The sequence below is a fragment of the Dendropsophus ebraccatus genome, chromosome 6, assembly GCF_027789765.1.
Source record: "Dendropsophus ebraccatus isolate aDenEbr1 chromosome 6, aDenEbr1.pat, whole genome shotgun sequence".
Classification (NCBI taxonomy): Eukaryota; Metazoa; Chordata; class Amphibia; order Anura; family Hylidae; genus Dendropsophus; species Dendropsophus ebraccatus.
This window is the reverse complement of record NC_091459.1, coordinates 50,832,192-50,858,986: the sequence shown is the minus strand read 5'-3', so window position 1 is coordinate 50,858,986 and position 26,795 is coordinate 50,832,192. Positions and strand designations below refer to the sequence as shown.

Genomic DNA, 26,795 nt, shown 5'->3' with positions numbered 1-26,795 from the left:
GCACTATCTACTTGGGGAGGGATACCACGGGAGATGCCTCACATATGTGATTTACTGGGCAGAGGGCAATCAAACAGGGGGATTACCTACATTGGGATGGCGGCCCAGCCCTTTCTAGTTACGCTCCTGGAAAGAAGCCTTATTGTCACTGCCTTCAGCTTATATTTAAAGCAGACTTTTCAGCAGCTTAATGCCTACTTACCCCTCTGGACACTGTTGAGTTGCACTGCTGTCACATTCACCTTCTGCCCACGAAGTGTCTCCTACAGTATAAGTCAACATACATTACTTACAGACATAAGAAAGGCTGTACAAAAGAGGCCAATGATAACTTGTTCTTAAATGGGTGTTTCCATCTTGGCTATATGTAGCATATGCACAGGATACAGTATTTGTTGGCCAAATACTACCTAGGACTAGGTTATTTTTTCTTTTAATGTACAGTATAATGTTTATATGGTTGTTTCAGCCACATGTTGTACATTTATCTCACCTTTGCAAACTACTTGGTAATTTGTACAGCAATCTCCTTTCGTCAAGCAGTCGGCTGAACATGAGCAATAACTGTCAGCAATCCGTTCTTCTCCACAACGCACTCTGCTACAGGTCCATTCTGTCTCTGTAATATAATAAAAAGGGGGATAAGCCATAAAATATAGTAATAAACAGTTCACTTTAATGTCAGTGACTTCTGAACTCTTTAAAGAGATTGCCCAGCCAAGACTCCTTCAAGCTCAATGCCTAGGCAGATGGAGTGAGGGAAAAAATAGAAAATACACCTACCTCTCTGGCTTCCATGCTACTGTCTGCACTACACAGATCCGGTCCCAGTTGTGGTGTAGCAGGCCCTCTCAGCCATTCAGTGTCAGAGGTAGCGCACCACTACAGCCGCTGAATAGCAAAGCGAGCCTGCTAGATCAAGTTCCCAGGCTAGAAGGCAGCTGCACAAAAGGGACAGCTTAAGAGCACGAGAGGTACGAGTCTTTTTACACGGCCCAAAAATAAATGTAAGTGAGCACTAGAGATGAGCGAACCCCGAGCATGCTCGAGTCCATCCGAACCCAAACGTTCGGGATTTGATTAGCGGTGGCTGCTGAAGTTGGATAAAGCCCTAAAGCTATGTGGAAAACATGGATATAGTCATTGGCTGTATCCATGTTTTCCAGACAACCTTAGAGCTTTATCCAAGCTCAGCAGCCACGCTAATCAAATGCCGAACACTCGGGTTCGGATGGACTCGAACCCGAACCTGGTTCGTTCATCTCTAGTGAGCACCAATCTGCTAGATTGGCGCTTGCTTACCGAGCCTATTACACAATCCACACTTCCCCAGTGCGCTTAAAGGGGAACTATCAGCAGGTTAGACAAATCTATTGTGCACTGCACGCCAAGGAGGATGGTATGTCTTCCTCAGCGCCGTTCCTGTGCTGTTAGCAGTGTAATCCTCCGGAGCACAGTTAGGAACATTGCCCCACCCCCAGAACTCCTATCTGGCCCGCCAGCTGCATTGAATATTATTAGAAGGATTGGGTTGGCTCGGCACTATGGAGACAGGGCACTGCTCCTAACGGTGCTCCAGACCGAGGATTACTCTGCTAACAGCACAGGACTGGTGCCAAGGAGGAAGCTCAGAGACACACTATCTAACTCAGCGCCCAGTGCACAATAGGGGGCTATCAGCAGGTTACATTCGTCTAACCTGCGAGAAGCTAGAAGAATACTAGGCAGCGTGGAGAGGTTAGTATAATGTGTATTATTTTCTTCACACCTTACTCAGCCATGTTTAAAAGACAAAGATCAGCCGATGATCGGATTTTCAGCTGATAGTTTTTTCTATCAAACGGAGCGATTATCTGCCAAAACGGCCTGATTCAGATTATCATTCCACGTTATAAGAGCCTAAAGGCCGATAATCCAGGGAAAGCAAGCACCGACCTGTCAGCTCAGCCTTTCTATATACTATACGATTATCAGCCTGAGCGGTCAGTGACTGGGGCAAGATACCCAGAAACCCCCCTGCCTGCCGTTTTTAAATTTGGTGGGACTTCTCCTTTAAGTTACAGAACATAAAGTTTTGTCTGAAAACCACTGCAATTCACATTTCTCCAATAATGTCTAAAAGATATGGGGGAGATTTATCAATGATTTTTATGTTGGTTTTAATTAATACATATTTTGTAAAGTTCATGAAACATTTTTCTAAACTGCAAAATAACAGTCACACAAAGAATATTGGCATATAACAATGAAGTGCTACTCTCAAGAAAAATAGCACAAAAGTTTTACCTATAGAAGCTTGATGTAATGGTGCAGAACCTTTCACACTCCTATTAGACTAAGCGATTTTTAACGATTAACGACTAACGATAAAGATTCACCATATTACACAGAACGATAGTCGTTAGTTACAATCGTTACAACGATCATTTTACTACATCTGATCCCAGCAAAAGAAGGAACAATGTGCAATTACACTGAATGATTAGTGACCGAATGTGGAATTACAGCGAACGATAAGCGAACAATTAAAAATGATTTTAGGGTCAGATCTAAATAAACGATCAATGACATGCGAACAATTTTCGATTGTTGCCTGCAATTACACAGGGCGATTATCATTATTAAATTTGAATGATATAACGATTTTCTGCATTACAATCATCCTGTATAATAGGGCCCTAACTGGCACTTAGTAGTCTATGTCCATATAGCTGTGTCTCATACTCCACAAGTAAGGCTGAGCCAGGGTCAAGATGCAATAACAAACAAAGCCATATAGATGAAAGTACTGCTGAGCGGGTACTGCAGGATGAAAGGATTGGACCCCTACCACTTATAAAATGATAACCTATCATAAAAACAGGACTAGAAATTAACAAACATTTCAAAAGTTCTGTTCGGCAGGTTCACTAAACTTTGAAGTTCGGGTTTGCTGCACTAAAACAGCTAAACGAGTGCAGACGTGTAGTTGTTTTAGAGCAGTTCACAAAGTTCGCTCATCAATACCTGTCCGCACTACCAATACCAGTCAGGTCTCCAGTGTCCCCCACAGCCTCCAAAACCCCACTCAGATAATCAGTGACTGAGACCAGACAGCGATGAGGCCAGTGATTGGCTGAGTGGGTTGTCACAAGAGTCCAAGTAAGGTATAAGGAACACACTCCACGATAATTTCTTTTTAACTGCTTAAGACTTAATTTTCTTTACTTTTTTCTTTTATGTTCACAATAATAAATTCAAAAAATATATCACCCAGTGGATCATAGTAGCAGAGTCTTTTATATACGTTCCTATTTCAGCACATAGCCATTCAGACGCTGTTCACGGTCAGGAGTAAAAGATCCATAGAGTCCATGTAAGATTCGTGATGTTTCAAGAGCACTCGCTCTTTGTCAAGCCTTGTCAAGCCTTTGTGGCTTTACCAACTTGTTCTGAACTTTGCAAAAAGTTCTGAACAAAACTTTTTGCAAAGCTCAGAATTAATCTCAGTTTGTAATATTTGGTTCATCCCTAGACAGGACATTAATGTTCTCGTACTATGTCATATTAAAACTCACTCCAAATCCACAAATGTGTGATTGGGCCTTTGAAAAATAAGGTGTGCAAAACTGAAATCCCTCTTTAAAGAGGACCTGTCACCCCCCGTGCCGGGGTGACAGGCTCCTGACCCCCTGCTGGATCCCCCTATACTTACCTAATCGCGCCAGGTCCCGCTTCCTGATGCGGTTGGGTCACAGAGATTTCAGCTCCCAAAGCCCGGCGCGCTCGCACACAGCAGAGTCCGACGCTCATAGAGAATGAATGGGGAGTCCGATGCTCCGTCATTCTCTATGGGCTTCTCCGTGACCCGACCGCATCAGGAAACGGGACCCGGCGTGATTAGGTAAGTATAGGGCGCTCTAACGGGGGGTCGGGAGCCTGTCACCCCGGCATGGGGGGTGACAGGTATCCTTTAAAAGGAACCAGTCATGTAAAAATCGCTGTTAGAGCTATAAATAGTTCCTATATGCCTCCCAGCACTGGGCATGTAAGTAAACACCATGAGCGTTAATTATATGTCCTGAAAAAATACTTTTTAAAACATACTCATCTAATCATGTTGCAGCTGGTGGGAACTCTTGCCAGCAATCATGCCTCCCTGGAAGCGTCAGCGCTCAGGGACGGCCCCTCTGTGGCGGTGCCGCCTCCTATACGCCAAAGCTCTCAAGGAGACATGATTGCCTGACAGCCAAAACTACTTAGGAGCTCTGAACTGCCCGCATGCCTAGATGAGTATGTAACAGTGATTTTTGAATGATTGGTTCCCTTTAACTTTCATACATTAAGGTGAACCTGTCACGCAGAGGAGAGGGGGGAATCACCCTTTGATTACTAAAGTACTAAAGCTCTAAATAAGGTGCGGTCCCTCGGGGGGGGGGGGGGGGGCACCCTTCCCAGGACTGGTCCTTCAGTGTTAGGTAGGAGTTAGTATTAAGGGACAAAGAAAGGCTAGCTCTGACTTTTGGACCTTGGAATCTATGGTCATTAATGTGATGGCTGGAGCATTATACCTATTAATTATAGTGGTTGAATTATCGAATTAATTGTTTGGACTTTGTATTAAGCCAAGTCATGTGCCTATTGGGTTTAGTTCATTTTCTCATGTGCACATGGTTGTTAGGTATTGTATGCTATATGCTAATCCACGCTACTGATACTCTGTATTTCTTATTATGTACGTTGATTTTATGTCTTTTGTACACGTATGTTGTTCTTTTCAGTCCTCCTATTACTTAGGACTTAAGTGGTTATTCTCCCCTTCCCCTTATCAACCACCCACCGGCACACACAGTTTTTTTGTCACGGACAGAGGTGACAGCAGCAGAGAGCACCATGCCAGACTAGAAACTGGAAAGAAAACATCACTTCGCCACAGTACCCCTTTTAAAGAGAACCTGTTCTGTTAAAAATATAGGGCGAGAATTATCAAACTGATGCAAAGTAAAACGGTTTTAGTTGCCCCTAGCAACCAATCAGATTCCACCTTTTATTTTTCAAAAAGTTTGTGAGGAATGAAAGGTGGAATCTGATTGGTTGCTAGGGGCAACTAAGACAATTCTACTTTACACCAGTTTCATAAATCTCCCCCATAGTCTTCTTTACATAAAAGAACTCTCTGTGTCATTAACATATGTGCTACAGGTATAGGTTATACATCACACTTACTTGGCTTTTCACAGAGATCCTCAAAATCAAAACAACAGCTTCCACGTTCGACACACGACGCATTACATTGGCAATCGCCTTCTGTAAGCTCTTCTGTACCATAGCATCTTTGTCTACATGACACTGAAAAAGCAAACAGTTTACCCTCAGTAATTGAGTTTGTTACTTCATCTCTGTTTTTTCAATGTAATAAAATTACTGTTTCATAGGCTATATGTATATAGTGTATTCCACAAGCAAATTTTATTTATGGTCTTACTACATCTACAATAATAAAAAGATCCGACTCCTATACCATCAATGTTTTGTGGAGGTTTAAATTATTATGATTATCGAGCAAAGCCTCCATATATCGTTCAAATTTAAACGATAATTGTTTGCATGTTGTTGATCACATCTTTAAGGCTGACCCTAAAATTATTTTGGCTCATTTGCTAATTGTTCCCTAAATGTTCGCTAATCTAACTACTATCATTCTGTGTGTTGGTGAACGATTTCAGGTTGTTCCCAAAAATGCTCATTTGCAATCATTTATTGTTAATCGGTGAAAATGAAAAATAGTTTTACTAATAGGACCCTTACTGTTAAAATTTAAATACTGTTTAAATTATGCTATCAGTTTTCACAGTGGCATTTAAATAGCTAAATGACTGATATCAGTGAGTGTATGGGGCAGATGTAGCTCCTGAGCCCGCTCACTACACCCCTTCATGTCCCCTTATGTAAAAGGGAGGTTCACTGATGTGAAAAGAGTTAAATGGAGAGAAGGAATGATTCATATTATTTTAAAGGGGAACAATTAGCTGGTTAGACAAGTCTAACCTGCTGATAGCCCTCTATAGTGCTGGGGATGCTGAGGAGGAAGGTATGAGTCTTACCTTCCTTCTTGGCGCCGCACTCCACTTTTAGTTGGGGTAAATTCCTCTTTAGTTAGGGGTAAACAGGAGTACTGCTGTGTTATCTGGCCCGTCCCTTATAATGATAATCAATGGAGGGGCTGGGTCGGATGATGCGGCAGTGCTCCTATAGGTGCTCCGTAACTTGAACTTACATTAACCCTCCCGGCATTGAACAAAGCAGGGTTTGTGTAATGCCAGGAGCTGTCTTGTAAGGTAGGGAGGGGGGGGGAGTGGAAACAAAGGGAACAGTTTTCTGTGTCTTCAGCAGAAAGCAGCAGCTTAGAACTGGGAAAAGAAGACAGAAAAGGTAAGAACTGAATTGTTAATCTCAAGTATAGTATGAATTGTTAATCTCAAGGAGGGGGGATGATTCAACATGTATTTTACCTGTGTGGAATACAAAGCACACACTTAAGCACACATTGCATAAGGCTATGTTTGTACTTCACATTCCCTACCGTAGTGATTTATTTTAATAATAAATAATTTCAACTAATGCACCGTATAGAAAATATAGTACACAAAACTGGCAATAGCAATTCTGAAAAGCGAAAACAGTACAATGTTGTTGGTTACGGCTAATCTGTCACCCTATGAAGGTGTGCCAAGCTGGCAACACTACTAGATAGATACCAGTAAAAGAGTTAGAATATACCTCTGTGGAATTTTTATTTGCATAAAATTACACCTTTGTTTGGGTTAATCTAAAACGAACCTTAAACGAATTTCACTAAAACATAACTAACATAAGTCTGGGACCTGACCTAAACATTCCCTGGATTTTCCCCAGAGGGTGTTCCCTCTCAATCCTGCCAGTCAACTTATGTGCCGAGAAGGAAGCTCATTACTCTTATTGTGTTGCAACCGACTGGCATATTGTCACTTCAGTCTGGTATTTCTTGTTTTATCATTTGCCAAAAAGTTTACTTTCCCAGGATGGTCTAGCAGTTTGTAGAAACATATGTGTCACTTCATTATAAACAAGGCTGTAGCCCAAAGAGTATTTGCAGAAAATGCCCAATAAACCACAGACTTTTAACCAATTTCTAAAAGAGCAATATTCGGCAATGGTGTTTTCATTTTCTTCACACCTGCCGTCCAAGAGCCATAACATTTTTAGTTTTATTTCCAATAGAATCTTTTAAAGTTGTTTTTTTTTTTAATTAATATTATTTAAACTTGCTTGTTCACTATCTGCAGGATAGTAGACAAGTAAGAGATTGCAGGGCATCCGACCTCCGTGCCCCCCGAGAATCTCTAGATCAGCACCCCAGCTCCTTTGTTATGAATAGAGGCACTGGTTGGCACGTTACACACAGCTCAATTGGAAAGTGGCGAGTACAGCACTCAGTTCTTTCCAGCTGCTCCATAGAGAATGAATGATGTTGTGGGTCATGCGCCAACTCGCAACTCCATTCATAACAAAGGAGCTGGGGTGCCGATCTAGAGATCCTCGGGGGGCACCGAGGTGGGACCCCACGTGATCTCATACTTGATCCTTATCCTGTCATAGAGGACAGGTATGTTTAAAATGGAAAACCTCTTTAATGTACCAAACATTGGTTTCTAGGTTTCCTTTTGTACAGAGTTTACTGTGCAGTATAAATAACATTTTATCCAGTGATTGCAAATTTATATAGTTTTTGATATGTTTTACTACTTTTAAAAAAATCTTAACATCTAAAACATAAGAAAAAAATAAATTCGCATTGCCATATCCTGACATCCAAAACTTTTTATTTTTTGACCAATGAACTGTGTGATTTTTTTTCTCTGTGAGCTGTAGTATTTTCTTAGTATAATTTTAGGGTGCATGATATTTTGCTAGTCTGGAATGTGGTGAAACCAATTTTTTTTAATAAATTTTTTATTTATTTTTTACTGGTTATTTTTTAAAAGCTAAATAGAAAAAGTCAAGGATTAAAAAGTATTTTATAGAATTTTTGAAATCTACAACTTCTTTTAGTTCCCCTAGAAATCCTAAAAATGCTATTGTTTTGTCACTTCTATAATATACTGCAATATTAGACATAATAAAACATGGAGACATAGGGGCCTTTATATGGCCCCCAACTGCTATGTCAACTGATAGGCACATCAACATTGTGTAACGAGGGGCTGAACATATGATAGAGGGGCCCCTGACTCTGTGTAACCTGCTAGATGAATCTATTACTAATGGCTACATGGTGTCGGCTGTATGACAAAGCTGGCACTTCTACTATGCATAGAGAATAGAGATGAGCGAACCCGAACGTTTGGCATTTGATTAGCTGGGGCTGCTGAAGTTTGATAAAGATCTAAGGTTGTCTGGAAAACATGGATACAGCCAATGACTATATCCATGATTTCCACATAGCCTTAGGGCTTTATCCAACTTCAGCAGCCACCGCTAATCAAATGCCGAAAGTTCGGGTTCGGATGGACTCGAGCATGCTCCAGGTTCGCTCATCTCTAATAGAGAGGGATCAGCTCTGAATTCCTTGCCTCCATACGTTCTGCTCAGTAAGGGTATGTTCACACTATGAAATTTGCGAGGGCAGATTGCGCTTAAGAAATCCCATTGAATCAATGGGACAGGCAGAATTTCAAGCAGGGTCCTACGTGATGTACCAGCAAAAAAATGATTTAAACGAAACCCGGGAGCAGCACAACGGGGGCATGAGACATCGGGACAAGTGAATTTAGGTTGTTTTTTACTTCTTTTTTTTAACAATGCCCCTAACTTCCTCCTTTTTTAAAATTTGGTGGGACTTCTTTAACTTCTTCAAAATGTTACAATTTTTTCATCCAGCCATAACTTTTAAATTTTTTCAGTCAACATAACAATATGAAGGTTTGTTTTTTCAGGGACAAATTGAGTGAAGTGTTCCCTACATTGTGAAGCCTGTGAAATTAGAACAGTATGGCGGTATGGTAATAGGGTTTCTAATGACATCCTCTAAATACCTGTACAACTACAAACCTTCACATTACTAAGTTGAGAACTGCTGCACATTCATCTTAGCGATCAGTCGGGATCTCAGTACATGTCACTAGGACATCAGATGTTTCTTAAAGAGGCAGGTACCCTTTAAGTACTGTTTTGACTCTAAAAATTGGTTATACCTAGTGGTCTATAAGGTTGCTTCTTTTCCTCTTTTAGTCCGAGTCCCAAGCCTAATCCAAGTGACATCACAACCAATGCAACCAGAAGTACCTGTAAGATAAAAATAGAATATAAAAATGATTGAATATGATCACTTCATATCACAACAGTTATTTTCAATTAAGGCTATGTTCCCACAACGTCTATTATGCAAAATAACAGCAAATAATAATGCAAATAAAAATTTTATTTTCCCAACAAAGTTATCCACAGGATAAGCAAAAACTAACTAAATGAGGAGGGTTAGACTGATGGGGCCCAAGAACCTCGAGGAAAGGGACACAAAGGGGGAGATTTATCAAACTGGTGTAAAGTGAAACTGGCTCAGTTGCCCCTAGCAACCAATCAGATTCCACTTTTCTTTCCTCACAGAGTCTATGGAAAATAAAAGGCGGAATCTGATTGGTTGCTAGGGGCAACTGAGACAATTCTACTTTACACCAGTTTGATAAATCTCTCCCAAAGTCTTTTGTAAGAATAGACTGAGGGGAGAGTGCATGTCAGACCCTTAATTCTCCAATGGAGCCACGGAGACAGCTGAGTACAGCGGTTGCCTCCAACCTCCCCTCCTGATCAACCCCCCCCCCCCCCCTCCTGTGGATAGGGCTAACATTGTATAATGAGAGAACCCCTTTTACTGATTCCAGGAAAACTTTAAACAAGTCAAACATGGATGTGGTTGGGTTATAAAGTTTACTTTCATAGCGCAGATGGAAATGTTTGAATCCCACAACTTTATTGTTTGAATAAGTATAGCATTTGCATTTTACTAAAAAAGTATTGCTTACAATGTGCAGGTCTATTTGCAATTGCAATTGATTGATATGAAGATTTTTTTGTGTTGTACTAGTTATTAATGTAACCCACATTGATTTGTTGGGTCTAATGCAATTCCATATGTCATATTTATTACTTTTTATATTATAGGACATGTATGAAGACGGGTGTACTCTTACTCTTAAATTAGGCCCCCTCCCCATTCACCCTGCCAGATTTAGGCGCATAGCTCTTAGGTAAATCCAGCAGGCAAATCCACCTGCTGCATGGTGGGTGCAAAAATCTGCACCTACTCCAAAACAGGTGAAGATTTCTGCCATGATTTATACCTGCTAGCATGCATGGATCTTTTGGCTTTTCCTGGCTGCCTCAAGGGCTTGTCTTATCCGTCAAAAGCCCAAGTGCAGACCAGCCACTAAAGGCCCTATTCCACGGAACGATTATCGTCCGTATTCGGCCGAGAGCGCTCGTTTGCTCCTCTAGACCAGTGTTTCTCAACCTTTTCAAGCCAAGTACCCCCATGTGATAGGATACTCCAGCCGAGTACCCCCGAGGATGCAATCGATTATAAGTCTTGCCTTATTGAGGCCGAGATGACACTGTTGCCATATGCTCTGTATAAAGGCTCTGTCAGCAGTTGATTCCCAGATCAGACCCCACATATCAATTTGAGTGATTTGACTGATCTGTTAGTTTCTTATTCACAGGATTTTTTGGCCATTTTTTTTTACTGTAAAGTTATATTAATCATAATTTACCAGTAAGTGAGGTACCCTGAAAAGAGTGCAGTTGAAAATTGCCCAAACTACCCAGTGGTTGGCATAAATATGGGCATCAAAGTGAAAACACAAAATTGTGGTTTAAAAAAAAAAAATTGACTTTGGACCCCCAATCTCACACTGCCAGCACACAGAGAAGGTGCTGGAGAGGGTTAAATGATTTTTGACATCCTTTACTTTAATACCAGTTTTTACACCCAGAACCACTTTGGGCCAGACTGGATGTGATAAGGGCCATCCCTATCTGTACTTAAAATTCTGTGAATAAGAAACTGCTGAATGGGAAACCAACTTCAGCCTCGTCTGATCTGTAGGACCCAGTACTAATGTCAAATAATGCCCCCTGTAGAAATAATAATGGCCTCTTCCCCAATAATAATGCTCTCTGTGGCCAGTAATAATGCCCACTCTGTAGCTAGATGCAATTCTTCCTGTAACCACCTGATATGCCAGTAGCTAGGTATTCCTCCCACCACCAGATATGCCCCCTGCGGCCAGGTATGACCCATACAACCTAGTATGCCCCCTGCACCCATGTATGTTGTTTGTAGCTAGCTATGCCTCTTTCTGCTAAGTATACCAGATATGTCTGCATGTAGCTGGATACCTCCTCATACAGCCAGGTATGGTCCTCCTATGTAGCCAGATAGCTCCACCCCATGTAGCCAGATACCTCCTGGATACCCCCTCCTGTCTATCTATCTATCTATCTATCTATCTATCTATCTATCTATCTATCTATCTATCTATCACATATTTATCATACTTAGTATAAGATGCTAGGAAAGCTGGGTGATCTCCATTATACTGACTTCTATACAAGATGCTAGGAAAGCTGGGTGACCTCCATTATACTGACTTCTATACAAGATGCTAGGAAAGCTGGGTGACCTCCATTATACTGACTTCTATACAAGATGCTAGGAAAGCTGGGTGACCTCCATTATACTGACTTCTATACAAGATGCTAGGAAAGCTGGGTGACCTCCATTATACTGACTACTATACAAGATGCTAGGAAAGCTGGGTGATCTCCATTATGCTGACTACAAGATGCTAGGAAAGCTGGGTGACCTCCTTATACTCAGTATAAGATGCTGGGTGATCCCCTTATACTTAGTATAAGATGCTGGGTGACCCTCTTATATTCAGTATAAGATGCTGGGTGACCCCCTTATACTAAGTATAGGATGCTGGGTGACCTCCTAATACTGACTACAAGATGCTGTAAAGCTGGGTGACCCCATTATACTATGAGATACAGTAAAGCTGGGTGACACCCTTATACTTACTACAAGATACTGTAAAGCTGGGTGACCCCCTTATACTGACTATGAGATACTGTAAAGCTGGGTGACCCTCTTATACTGACTACAAGATACTGTAAAGCTGGGTGACCCCCTTATACTTACTACAAGATGCTGTAAAGCTGGGTGACCCCCTTATACTGACTACAAGATGCTGTAAAGCTGGGTGACCCCCTTATACTGACTACAGGTGCTGTAAAGCTGGGTGACCCTCTTATACTGACTACAGGTGCTGTAAAGCTGGGTGACCCTCTTATACTGACTATGAGATACTGTAAAGCTGGGTGACCCCCTTATACTGACTATGAGAAACTGTAAAGCTGGGTGACCCCCTTATACTGACTATGAGATACTGTAAAGCTGGGTGACCCCCCCCCCCCTTATACTGACTACAGGTGCTGTAAAGCTGGGTGACCCCCTTATACTGACTATGAGATACTGTAAAGCTGGGTGACCCCATTATACTGACTATGAGATACTGTAAAGCTGTAAAGCTGGGTGACCCCCTTATACTGACTACAGGTGCTGTAAAGCTGGGTGACCCCCTACAGGTGCTGTAAAGCTGGGTGCCCCCTTATACTGACTACAGGTGCTGTAAAGCTGGGTGACCCCCTTATACTGACTACGAGATACTGTAAAGCTGGGTGACCCCCTTATACTGACTACAAGATACTGTAAAGCTGGGTGACCTCCTTATACTGACTATGATATACTGTAAAGCTGGGTGACCCCCTTATACTGACTACAAGATACTGTAAAGCTGGGTGACCCCCTTGTACTGACTACAGGTGCTGTAAAGCTGGGTGACCCCCTTATACTGACTACAGGTGCTGTAAAGCTTGGTGACCCTCTTATACTGACTATGAGATACTGTAAAGCTGGGTGACCCCCTTATACTGACTATGAGATACTGTAAAGCTGGGTGACCCCCTTATACTGACTATGAGATACTGTAAAGCTGGGTGACCCCCCTTATACTGACTATAGGTGCTGTAAAGCTGGGTGACCCCCTTATACCGACTATGAGATACTGTAAATCTGTAAAGCTGGGTGACCCCCTTATACTGACTACAGGTGCTGTAAAGCTGGGTGACCCCCTTATACTGACTATGAGATACTGTAAAGCTGTAAAGCTGGGTGACCCCCTTATACTGACTACAGGTGATGTAAAGCTGGGTGACCCCCTTACACTGACTTTAGGTGCTGTAAAGCTGGGTGACCTCCTTATACTGACTATGAGATACTGTAAAGCTGGGTGACCCCCCTTACTCTGACTACAGGTGCTGTAAAGCTGGGTGACCCCCTTATACTGACTACAGGTGCTGTAAAGCTGGGTGACTCCCATCATACTCACATCAATAGATGATGCTGGAAAGCTGGGTGACATCTAACAGTAGTTATTAAACCTTCTGCGGGTGGTGCCAGGGGGCGGGGCTTGTCACCAGGGGGCGGAGCTTGCTGGGAGATACTGGGGCCGGCCGGGGGTCAAATCCTGTAAGTGTTCCCCCAGCTCTGGACCATCCCCCACCACCACCACCACACATTACCTCCATCTGTAGTGGGGCCCTTGCTCCCTGGCCTCCAGCAGGGGAGACACTTATCGGCCAGATACCTCTGCAGCCTCAGTGCCTCCTCAGCTCCCCCACAGACAGGGCCGGCAGCAGCAGCACGTGTACTGCGGTGACCGGGTCACACAGGAAGAAGCTAAAGCCTGGGCACCGCAGCACACAGACTGTCTCCTCCATCCACATCAGCCCCCGCACTGCCACAGGTGACACAGAGACAGTTACACGCTAAGCTTCTGCTCCTTCACTCTGCCGCTCTGCACCAGATCTCAGTGTTTTGAATCACCCGCCCTCCCGCGTACCCCCTCAGCCTGCACCGCGTACCCCTTGGGGTACGCGTACCGCAGGTTGAGAAACCCTGCTCTAGACGACCCGTGAAATAGGGCCATAAGGCTGCTCGGAGAAGCTCAACTTTCAGTGCGTGAAGTTGAAAATAAAGCCTAGTGTATGTCAATCAAGCAACTAGAGGATGATAGAAGTCAGCAAATGTGGGAACACACCCCAAGTCTTTCAGTACAGCTTTGAAGATAACAGGCAAACTTTGATGTCTTCTGTTTCTTTAAAGTATTTAGGAGCCTGTTAACATTTCTTGGCCATCTTGTTTTTTTTTTGTAAAGATATTTTATTGACGGCATTGTCAAAAACAGGAAACATACATATAATATTGAATATTATCTGACAAAAAGATGTCGCACGCAGACGACTACAGGAGTATATTTATTATACTATATAGTATAAGAATGCCTATTTTCTTTTTTATCATATCTATGCACACACATACATATATATACACACACACTGTGTGTACATATATATATACATACATACATACATACACACATACACACATATACATATATTTAGTAACAAAGTATTTTCAAGAAAAACAAAAACAACAAAAACCAAAAATTTCACCTCGAACATAACGCAAATGTCAGTAATATACTAATACTATCAATATGGTATACTAAAGTTTCTTATGAGATAAAAAAGAGATTAAGAAGTTTGAAGTGCTCCCAGGGTTCCTTTTTGTGCGGCCATGCAATACCATGAGGTGGCTTTAAATTGATTCATTATTTGTTCTCTCTCTTCGGTGGTAAAATCATGGAGTAGAAAAAGTTTCCATTTAGACATAAATGACTTTGTTGACTTTTCTTTAGAACGTATTATATCTAAGAGTTCCCAATGAAATATTTCTTTCAATGCAGAGATAACATCAGAAATAGAAGGTATGGTGTCTAGTATCCAATGTTTTAACAAACATTTTAGGGAAACTAATAGTGTTAAGTGAATTCCTTTGGAAGAGATCATTTTATTCGAAGAGAGATCAGAATCATTTGTAATAAAATGGAAAAGATAGCTAATAGGATGAAGAGGTATTGCATGTCCCCAAGTGGAGGAAAGATAGAGCCGTACACAGTCCCAGAATTCTTGGACACGTGAGCATGACCATGCACAATGAAACAAATCCACCTTTGGGGTTGCACACTTCGGGCAATCAGTTAAATAATTAGTGGATACAATTGGGGAAAGGAAGTTAAAAGCATATATGGCTTTGTGAATAAAACGAAAATGTACCTCTAGTAGCACCACATTTGGAGTGTACTAACTGGGATCCTCTTAAAATTTTTGGTGTTAAATCTAAAGACTGGATTGTTGAGGACCATTTGTGTTGAAATATTTGTTGGACTAAGTTTTTTTGAGTATATGATCTAAGTTCTCTGTAAGTATGTGACAAAGAATTATGAATTGCAGGTGTCAGAAAGAGGTTATCGAATTCATTGTCAATCTCTGCTTCTGCAACACCTTTTACTCTAGAGGTAAAAAATGCTAATAATGAATTATATTGTGGGAGTTGAGAGGAGGGAAGTTTAAATTTTGTTTGGATAGTATCCTATGTTAAGAAGGTGCCTGATATATTATCTAGTAGATCTCCTATAAAGGAAATGTTTGCATTTTTCCACTCCGTATAGTCTAAGTTATCGGTGAGAGTTGGGAAAAGTGGAGAATGCCATAAAGGAAATCTCTTTGAGAGACAGAACGGTAATCCGTATAATTTCCGTATTGCCTTCCATGTGGCCATAGTGTCTTTAAAAATAACATTTCTCTTAATTTCCATTGGCAATTCAGGTAATTTTGCATGTAGAAGGGTAAAGAGAGGCCAAGGGGTAGCTAGATTAGCTTCAATAGAAATATTAGAAAATTGTGATATGCTCGTGATCCAGTCCTTAGCATGGCGAAAGAGTGCAGATAGGTTATATAATCTAATGTCTGGGCATTGAGCTCCACCTTTGGAATTAGGTAAGCATAAAGTAGAGTAGGCTATACGTGGTCTCTTGGATTGCCAGATAAATTTTGTAAAATATGATTGGAGCAGGGACACATCACGGTGTTTAAGTAAAAGCGGAATTGTTTGCATCGGATATAATAATTTTCCAAAACACATTATTTTGATTAGGTGGGTGCGACATAGGATCGAAAGGGGCAAGGACTCCCATCTATGTAAGTCCTGTTTTATTTTTTTGAATATTGGGTGGTAATTCAATGAATATAGAGAGGTGGGAGTACGACCAATTTTGATACCAAGATAAGTAAGGCTAGTTTTGGCAATGGAGACTCCCGCCGGGCCCACCAAAGATCTTCTGTGGGGGGTGAGATACAACAGTTGACTTTTATTTATGTTGATTTTATAGCCAGAGAAAGAAACAAACAATTTGAGAGTGTCTAAAATAACTGGTATTGAAGATCAGGGTTTTCTAAGTAAATTAAAGTATCATCTGCAAAACAGGTCAATTTGATTGTCTGGGAACCAACCTTTATACCAGAATAGAAGTCAGAAGATAAGAAATGGTTTGCGAGAGGCTCCATTGCTAAGTTAAATAATAAAGGGGATAGGGGACAACCCTGTCTTGTTCCTTTTTGGAGAGGGAAGGTATCAGATAAGAAACCCGGAGTATGAATACGTGCTTTTGGGGAAGTATATAAAGTAGATATAAAATTTCTAAACTGCCCAGTGATTCCAAATTTAGTCAAGGTCATGTCTAGCCCCTCCCAACTTATATTATCAAAGGCCTTTTCGGCGTCAATTGCTAATAGTCCAGGAGAGTGGACAGGACGGCCTCCAAATTGAACACTTGCTTGAGCAGCTAGGACAGTTCTAATATTGGCAACTCCTGAGCGACCTTTAATGAAACCAACCTGGTGATTTCAGATCAATGATGGGAGAACTTCTGCCAATCTATTGGTCATAATTTTTGTTAGTATTTTAAGTTCTAAATTTATCAATGAGATTGGTCTATAAGAGCTTGGGGAAGTCGGATCTTTGTCTTGTTTATGTATCACTTTTATATATGCTATATCTCCTGAAGGTAACATGTAATGTTCAGTAAGAATAGTTTGAAAAGTAGTAAGAAGAGTAGGAGAAATGTCAGAGGATAAAGATTTGTAAAATTCTGCAATATATCCATCTGGTCCCGGGGCTTTATTATTTTTAAGTGTGGAAATGGTTTTAGTAATTTCCTCCAGGGAAATTGGGGCATTTAGAGTGAGGAGAGAAGGGATGTCGAGAGAAGGTAGGGATAGAGAGTCAAAAAAGTTTTTACCTGCAGTCAGGTCTAGGTTATCTTTTGAATACAGGGATCGGTAGTATTGTTGTAAAAGTCGGGAAATGATTTTTGGATCATGATGTATATTACCTGATGTGTCTTCAAGAGCAGTAATGTGTGATATAGGTCTACATCCTCTAGCGAGGTTTGCTAACATTTTTCCGGATTTATTGCCATAACGAAATAGGCGGGCCATGTATTTGTCTCTGTATAAAGAATTGAGTTTTTCCTGAGCTATTTCAAAAGCTTGTTTGGCTGCCACCCATTTGGCCTTATTTTCTTCAGTGGGGGAAGATAGAAAAATAGTATAGGAAGAGCGTAAAGATTTGGTTAGTGAAAGATATGTTTTATGTGCCTCGCGTTTTTGATTAGCTACATAAGAAATAATGTGACCCCTGAGGACTGCTTTTGCAGTTTCCCAAAAAAGTATGGGGGATTGTATATGTTGTGAGTTATCAGTAGAATAATCCGACCACCAGGATTTTAGCAATTTAGTAAATGTTTCATCATTGGTCAGATGTGATGGAAATCTCCAGATGATGTAATTTCCCTTTTGAAAATTATCCTGTAATTGTAGGCTTACGGGAGAGTGATCCGAAATCACCAGGTCATGTATGTCAGATGCCTCTTTGGCCATCTTGCTGAATGTCTGTTTAAATTTTTTTTTTCATTAAAAGGATACTTTGATGGATCCATACGTTTTTAATGATGCGTCTATCATACAAAGACTCTGTACCAAAAAATAACAAGTAAAGGTGCTCCCACATATCAAATTGTAGGGTATTATAACCTGTGGGACATGTAGCAATTTACAATAGCTTTCTGCCACAAGTTGATTGAAAACATTTTTTTTCTCCCCAGAGGACCCCTTTAAAACAATATACATTTATATCTACATAGAAAAAGATTATGCCAAAATCATATGAAAATATTTATATATTTATTATACACATAATCAACATTCATAAAAGCAAATTAATTAAAACAGCTGATGGGAACATTTAGGGATGAGCGAAACAAAGTTAAAAACGCAAGCTTTGTTTTAAAAATTATATACTCACCTGTCCATGTTCCCCCGGTGTCCTCTCTGTGCCTCAGGTGTCTTCAACTGCCTTCAGCCTGGTGAACACTTGCTTGAGCAGCTAGGACAGTTCTAATACGGGACAGTGCCACAGCCAGTAATTGGCTGAGTGGGCTGTCACTCTCCAGACAAGAGTGACAGTACTGCGGCAAACTGTCACTCTTGTCTGGAGAGTGACAGCCCGCTCAGCCAATTACTGGACATGATCAGTCAGTTATTGGCTGTGTGGGATGGAGGCAGCTAAAGACAACGGAGACACAGATGAGGACATGGGGGAAGGGGAGCGCAAAGAGTTAAGTATTGCACCAAAACAGCTAAACAATCGTTTAGGTGTTTTAGTGTGGTTCATTAAGGTTCACAAGTTTGCGAATTATACACCAAAATGAACCTGGTCAAACGAATTTTTGAAAACTTCGCTCATCTCTAGTAACAGTCACTGGGGAGCCAAAGAAATAATGAACACAGGTACTAAAATAGTAGTAACAAAGTAGGCTATGTAGTGAGTCTGCAAAAGGACTGGTATAATAAATAGATGCCATTAGGAAGTCAGAACCATATGATAAAGGTCTGTGCAGGTCACCAAATACATACATATATATATAGTACATTGTGCACATAACAGATCAAGAGTTCTAGCACATTTACTTATGAGGAGTAATCTCCGGTAATTCAAAATGGTTTAATACAGATGGTTATACTACACTACAAGTACTGTAGTGTAGTATACAGCTATGTTCCCATTTCAGGATCATATCAGGCAAAGGCGGTCATCTTGTTATATAGGATATTAATACAAAATGTAAAAACATGTGTTTTAGAACAATAAAATAAAAAATAATATTATAATAATATAATATAATAATAATAATATTATTGTTTTTTAACACTTTATTTTTTATTTTATTGTTCAAAAACACATGTTTTTACATTTTGTATTAATATCCTATATAACAAGATGACCGCCTTTGGCTCCCTCGTACGCAAATCTGTTCCTGGGCTGGTGGGAGGACCTCCAGGTATTCGGGGAAAGATACGCCAAATATCACGAATTCATCTCTTATTGGGGGCGCTACATCGACGATGTTATAATCGTCTGGTGTGGCTCCCCCCCCCACCTTCAAAGAATTTGTAGACGACCTCAACCAGAACAACATAGGCCTACGCTTCACATCTGAAATCCATCCTACAGAACTGTGCTTCTTGGATACTAAAATTAAAATCGAAGGAAACAAAATCTTAACTGAAGCATATCGCAAGCCAACAGCGGGAAATAGTCTCCTTAAATGGGAAAGTCATCATCCCTTTAACCTTAAGAAAGGGATCCTGCGTGGACAATACCTTCGCATAAGACGTAACTGTACGACGGAGGAATCTTTCAAAAGAGAAGCAGACCTCCTTTGAATAAGATTTAGAGAAAGAGGCTATCCTAATAAAATCCTCAAAGAAGCGTATGCCTGCGCCAAAAACAGCATACGAAGAGACCTCTTGATCCCCAAAACTAGGGAAACCACGGAGGATACCGCAGCAACACGTATCATTGGCACATTCGACAACGCCGCCCCCCCAGATAAGACAAATCCTGGAAAAATTTTGGCCCATACTACGCTCGGATGAACATCTAACTAAATTTATACCAGACTGCCCTCCTATCACATACAGGAGAGGAAAAAACCTGAGCGATTATCTCACAAACAGTCACTACATCCCCCCACCGAAACCGGGCACATGGCTGGACACACGAATCACAGGAACGTACAAATGCAGATCATGTAAAGCATGCCAATACATCAAAGTCTCCAAAACATTCCAAGTAAGCTCTAACACCAGGATCTACAACACCAACCAATTTGCAAACTGCAAAACATTGTACGTAATCTACTTGGCTACCTGCACATGCCCAAAATCCTATGTGGGCAAGACCACGATAGAACTAAGACGCAGAATTCTGGAGCATATGGGAGATATAGAACACTCCCGCCCTAAACCCATATCTTTACATATGAGGACACAACATCCAGCCAACCCTTTCGAGATTTCGTTTCAGGTGATCGACACCATCAAACCAAATTCAAGAAGGGGCGACATCGATAATCTCTTGCTACGTAAGGAAACAGAGTGGATCTACAGACTCAAGACATTGGAGCCCACCGGTCTTAATGACCAGATACTGTTTACATCATTTATTTAGGCCCACTTTCCACCCTGTACCACTATTCATAGGGGCGCCGGCCACATCCCGGCTGAGTAAGTCACTTTTTCATCAAACTCTTTCCTAAACGCTCCCATGTGTAGTAGATACTTAGGACCGGGGCCATGTACCAGTATGTATTCTCTTTTCCACAGGACATCTACCTGCAGAGCACGGCATCACCCGTGCACCCAGATACCTATCCTGTACATCCGGGGGAAATATACTTATATAAAATACAAAAATAAAAGACAAAATATCCCAATAAGGACACGCTGGGCTATACCTGTACCCAGGCTTGGAAAGGCATTTAATATAATAACATGCCACCGTACCACCTGCATCTCTAATCCCACAAGACAATAGGTAACTCGCCTTTTAATTCATTGTATATAGATGCATATATACCAACTGAGTGCCACACAATGCATCCCCTCCTTTTCTAGGTAACTTTGTCCTTCATCTACAAGGATCCATACAGTTGTCCCACATCAACCTATCGACCGGACAACCTGACACTAATATTTTAGAGGTAACTCAAGTGGTATTTACCACATAGACCTTCATATCACTAGGTCATGGTATTAAATGGAGGGATAGAACTAATACACCTCTCTCTCACATAGACTATCCTCTATGCACCAGTGCCCATCTGCACTTAAGAAGTCCAATCCGTCCCTGATGAACCTCCATGTCGTCACTACAACTGCCTGAGACAAGGAGGAGAAACGCGTCGGAACCCCAGAGGCAAAAAATACACCTATTCTTTCTTTTTCCCATCCAAAATCTACTTCCTATCTCCGAAGCGCCACACCTACACGACTTCACAAATCCCACTAGTGGAACTACCGACTAACAGCACAGACCTAGTGCAGGGTAAGCTCCGCTAGTTGTAGGGGATGCCTGACTCTAGCGGCTCCTACTTAGTAAGGTAGGGCAAACTAGTACCTACTACTACCCCCAACCTTACCTAGACCAACCTGGTCTACCACAGATACCTTCCTATACTTAAATGTAATAGTGTACCGCTGTTGTATGCTTTTTGTATATCTAATAAAACTTAGTCTTATAACTGACTGAGCTGGTCTACCACTATCGTTATTTCTAGTTTTTCTTTTGCCTGGTGATACTTTAAAAACAAGCAGGACATTTCATCGGCGGTGGGGGCGCCAAGCACTCAACAGCGTGGAATGTAGCAGCCGCTTGCGTGCAAATTCTTTATTCCTGGTGATACTTTAAAAACCAGCAGGACATCTCATTACAGGCAGAAACGTGAAGCACAGAAACAGCATGGAGTGTAGCAGCTGTTTCACGCGCATGCACATTGGCCGTCTGATAAAGCATGCATACGCATGAAGCGGCTGCTACATTCTACGCTGTTGAGTGCTTGGCGTCCCCACCGCCGATGAAATGTCCTGCTTGTTTTTAAAGTATCACCAGGAATAAAGAATTTGCACGCAAATGGTGAGTGCCATCAGCTTTTTCCTTTCTCAGCATTGTTGCTTGTTCAAGCCTACTATGCATGAGGTGCACCTCCGAGGCAATCATTGTCAGTCCAATTCACACTTGGTTCCTGCCATGCATTCCTGGCCATGCTTAACAGCAGTGTCAATGTTCTTCCTAACAGAAAGTGTTAAAAAAATACTTTTTCAAAAAAAGCCCTTATTCCTAAAAAAGTTTAAAAAAAAATAAAAATAAAAAAGACATGATATTTCTTAGGCTGGGTTCACACTACGTATATTTCAGTCAGTATTGTGGTCCTCATATTGCAACCAAAACCAGGAGTGGATTGAAAACACAGAAAGGATTTGTTCACACAATGTTGAAATTAAGTGGACAGCCTCCATTTAATGGCAAATATTTGCTGTTATTTTAAAACAACGGCTATTGTATTAAAATAATGGCAGTTATTTACCTTTATATGGCGGCCATCCACTCAATTTCAACATTGTGTGAACAGATCCTTTCTGTGTTTTTAATCCACTCCTGGTTTTAGTTGCAATATGAGGACCACAATACTGACTGAAATATACGTAGTGTGAACTCAGCCTAAAATTGCAGATTTGTGGTAACTTGATTTGAGTTAAAATTTTCTGTTAATACCTAGTGCCTTACTGAAATATACAGATTACATATGAGAATTTGTTCCTAAAAGCTATTGTGAATTCTTTTAGGGGTTTTAAAATTGGGTTATTTAGAGGAATTTCTCATTCAGTTGAGAAATGAACTGGTCACTTAAAAAAAAATCAGTGCTGGAAATTTTACTGAAAATGTGAGCCCTCTAACATCCATAAAAAGTAAAAGAAGTCTTACCAATGAAGGCAAAATAAAGTAGAAATATTGTGAATGTAAACTTAACTCATTTAGGTGTTGTGACTAGGGATGGTCCGAACCCGCTAAGGTTCGGAACCTGAACCCGAACGCTCGGCATCGGATTCCCGCTGTCTGCCCGCTCCGTGCAGCAGGCGGATCCAGCGGGAGGACCGCCTGGAAAACTGGGATACAGGCTATGGCTGTATCCCAGTTTTCCAGGCGGTCCTCCCGCTGGATCCGCCCGCTGCACGGAGCGGGCAGACAGTGGTAATCGTTACGGAGGGTTCGGGTTCGTCCGAACCCCGTCCGAACCAGGTTCGGACCATCCCTAGTTGTGACTATGGCTGACTACTCTATGGAGCACTATTGAGGAGGGCTGACTACTATATGGGACACGATTTAGAGGGGCTTACTACTTTATGGGACACTATGGGGGGCTGACTTCTATTGAGTGGGACTGGCTATTATATGTAGCACTATTGAAGGTGGCTGAGTACTATATGGGGCACTATTGGGGGTAATGATTACTACATGGGACACTATTGAGGGGGCTGACTACTATATTGGGCACTATTATGGGATTACCCACTGTGTAAAGGAAGCAATGGGGTAACTACTGTGTGAGGGCAACTACTTTACGAAGTACTATTAACGGAGCTAATATCGGATGGGCTACAGAAGGGGGCATTTTTTACATTTTGGGCACTATGGATGGGGCGCTTGTATATAAGTGGGTAGGAGGTGTTTTAAAAGTGCAGAGCCTAAGGTGAACTATAGATATGACATAGGCGCAAGTTCTCTAGACAGCCTGGTCCGTGCATAATGGGCGGTAAATGCGGCAGTGGCGTGGACACTTCCCTGACAGTGTTAAGAATTCTGCAGGCACGCTTCAATAAATATCAAGACTCGCCTGCGACTTTGTCCATTTGTTTTTTTAATTTGGTCCACCATGTATTTGAGTTTGACACCCCTGTATTAAAGCATAACAGAGTTGTTACCAGATGAATTAAGACAGGTCAGATTTGCTAATAATAATAATTATTATAAGTATATTATTAGCAAATTTCCCTACAATATCAATGTCTACATGACAATTATTCCCAATCAGTGAATGTCCTGGCTGATTTTGATTAGGTTTTGTCCCTGATTTCACCTTTTTTTGTTGCATATCTGTGCCGCCTGAACATACCCTAAAGAATCCTCCAAAATATTGAGAGAATGAGTTAGTGACAGATGAAGGCTATTGCAGCAAAAACAAATCCTAACCCAAGTGCCACATCTTTCTGACTTTAGTGATTTTCAAATAATCAGATCAGCCTAATCAAATGCAGCTTTAACTAACTCATTAGGGTAGTAACAATCACTATATGGTCTTTACAGCACCCAATCTATTGTATACAATGAGAATGTAAATCAAACTCACAGGAAGCTTGGCACCTATTGTCTCCTCTGCTTCCAAACACCAATACTATGGCATTGACAGCACACTTCCTTGTGTATCTTATTCATTTGATTGCTGTGATTAGGTAACATGCAAATAGTTTTTATTCATGGTGGTGACATCTGCAAAGAGGATCCAAATAAACACCTTTGTTTAGGGTACAAACCCACTTGCCGGATCTGCAGCGAGTCTCCTTGCTGCATTTTTGCAGCGAGACTCACTGCAGATCCCAGCCCTATACTTTCATTAGCAGAGAAACTCGCAGCAGGGATGTACATCCCTGCTGCGATTTTGTCTGCAGCCCTCCCCATTAACACCCTAGCCGCCGGACATTATACATTACCGGGTCCCCGTTCCTGCTTGCTTCGGGGCTCCCGGTGTCTTCACGGCCCGCCCGGCCAATCAGTGCGCTGCGGCGGGGCAGCGCACTGATTGGCCGGGCGGAACGTGCTGGGAGCCGCCGAAGCAAGCAGGAGCGGGGACCTGGTAATGTATATCCTGCCCGCCCCCCCTGCAGCCCCGATCGCCCCCAGCCCCCGGCCGCACGATCGCCCCCCGCAGCCCCGATCGCCCCCCGCACCCCCCGGCCGCATGATCGCCCCCCGCACCCCCCGGCCGTACGATCGCCTTCGCAGCCCCTATCGCCCCCCGCACCCCCCAGCCACATGATCGCCCCCAGCACCCCCCGTCCGTACGATCGACCCCCGCAGCCCCCGGCCGCATGGTCGCCCCCCGCACCCCCCGGCCGTACGATCGCCCCCCGCAGCCCCCGGCCGCATGATCGCCCCCCGCACCCCCCGGCCGTACGATCGCCCCCCCCCGCAGCCCCCGGCCGCATGATCGCCCCCCGCACCCCCCGGCCGTACGATCGCCCCCCCCCCCCGCAGCCCCCGGCCGCACGATTGCCCCCCGCAGCCCGTGCGGCCGGGGGCTACGGGGGGCGATCGTGCGGCCGGGGGGCGATCATGCGGCCGGGGGGTGCGGGGGGCGATAATGCGGCCGAGGGTGCAGGGGGCGATCATGCGGCTGGGGGCGATCAGGGCTGCAGGGGGGGGGCAGAATATACATTACCAGGTCCCCGCTCCTGCTTGCTTCGGCGGCTCTCAGCACGTTCCGCCCGGCCAATCAGTGCGCTGCCCCGCCGCAGCGCACTGATTGGCCGGGCGGGCCGTGAAGACGCCAGGAGCCCCGAAGCAAGCAGGAACGGGGACCCGGTAATGTATAATGTCCGGCGGCTAGGGGGTTAATGGGGAGGGCTGCAGACAAAATCGCAGCAGGGATGTACATCCCTGCTGCGAGTTTCTCTGCTAATGAAAGTATAGGGCTGGGATCTGCAGCGAGTCTCGCTGCAAAAACGCAGCTAGGAGACTCGCTGCAGATCCGGCAAGTGGGTTTGTACCCTAAGAGTGCTTGTTATCATTTGGTGTCCTATCCATGTTTTAAAAAAAAAAAAACATTGCAATTTTCACATTGTCCAGATGTAAACAAAAATTACAACTAGCATGGAAAACGTGGTGGATAACACTTTCACAATTTATAAGAGTTGGTGCAGTACAACACTTGTTTGACAACTTTTTACAATTGGACCCTTTGGATTTGTATGCAGATGTCTAGTTTATATGATAACATATTTTCAGTGCCAGAACATCCTTTTTATGAACTGAGGTGCAAAACTGAACAGCATACTCCCGGTGAGGCCACACCAAAGTTTTATAATGCTATGTTCACACTAAGTAATCAGTGATTTCCTGATTTCCAGGGAACTTACGTAGTGCTGCAGGCTGAAGGGATCCCAGCCAGAGTGTATACACTCCATTACATGTGAGTTTTCTGCGGCCGCTATTCAGTGACTAGTGCCCGAAGAAAACCCTGTCAGTGCACATAGTGTGCTATGGGGAGTTCTGATGCGGGCGCGCATGGATGTACCCGCATCAGAACTCTGCGGCACTAAAGATCATCCAGCCGGGTCATGGAACGACCGGTCTCATACATAATGTGAACATAGCCTAAAGTGGTAATATTATGTCCCTGTCCATGCTTGTTAATACATGACAATATCTTGCTGGCCTTAAAGTGACACTGTCACCCCCTTTGTTCATTTTGACATCTCTACACAGGTGTAAAGGGTAAATTTAGTGTTTTTCATACCTTATTTCATATCATATGTCATGGTGCTTGTTCAAGTAAAAAGTGTCCTTTTATCATCTGCAGATTGTATTAAGTGGGCGTGGCCTCGCGGGACTAGCGCCACATAACCCCGCCCACAACGGCACAATTGGCCCCGCCCCCTCGCCGGCCATTGGAACAGGCTGGCCGAAAGGTCTAGACTCCACCCCCTTTACGTTGGACAACCAATGGGCGTCAAGGGGGCGGGGCCAACCGTGCCGTTGTGGGCGGGGTTATGTGGCGCTAATGCCGCGAGGCCACGCCCACTTAATACAATCTGCCGTTGATAAAAGGACACTTTTTACTTGAACAAGCACCATG

General features: G+C 42.7%; 1 protein-coding gene and 1 long non-coding RNA gene across 3 annotated transcripts in view; one reads left to right on the top strand and one right to left on the bottom strand.

Annotated features, from left to right (window-relative positions):
* The window catches only part of ENPP3 (ectonucleotide pyrophosphatase/phosphodiesterase 3), a 92,038-nt gene that overhangs the window by 60,307 nt on the left and 4,936 nt on the right, over positions 1–26,795 (bottom strand). Inside the window, exons 2-5 of the mRNA XM_069974970.1 lie at positions 9,213–9,303; positions 5,206–5,328; positions 494–619; positions 203–263 (exon numbers count right to left, since the gene is read on the bottom strand). Coding sequence (XP_069831071.1) covers positions 203–263; positions 494–619; positions 5,206–5,328; positions 9,213–9,303 — 401 coding nt within the window. The remainder of the gene's footprint in view (positions 1–202; positions 264–493; positions 620–5,205; positions 5,329–9,212; positions 9,304–26,795) is intronic.
* Positions 18,585–21,547, top strand: LOC138794814 (uncharacterized). Of its 2 annotated transcripts, XR_011363504.1 has the most exons (4): positions 18,585–18,658; positions 20,710–20,920; positions 21,001–21,086; positions 21,181–21,547. It is a non-coding gene; the product is annotated as an uncharacterized lncRNA (long non-coding RNA). The 2 variants fall into 2 exon arrangements; XR_011363505.1 differs by lacking the exon at positions 20,710–20,920 and having other exon boundaries at positions 18,601–18,831.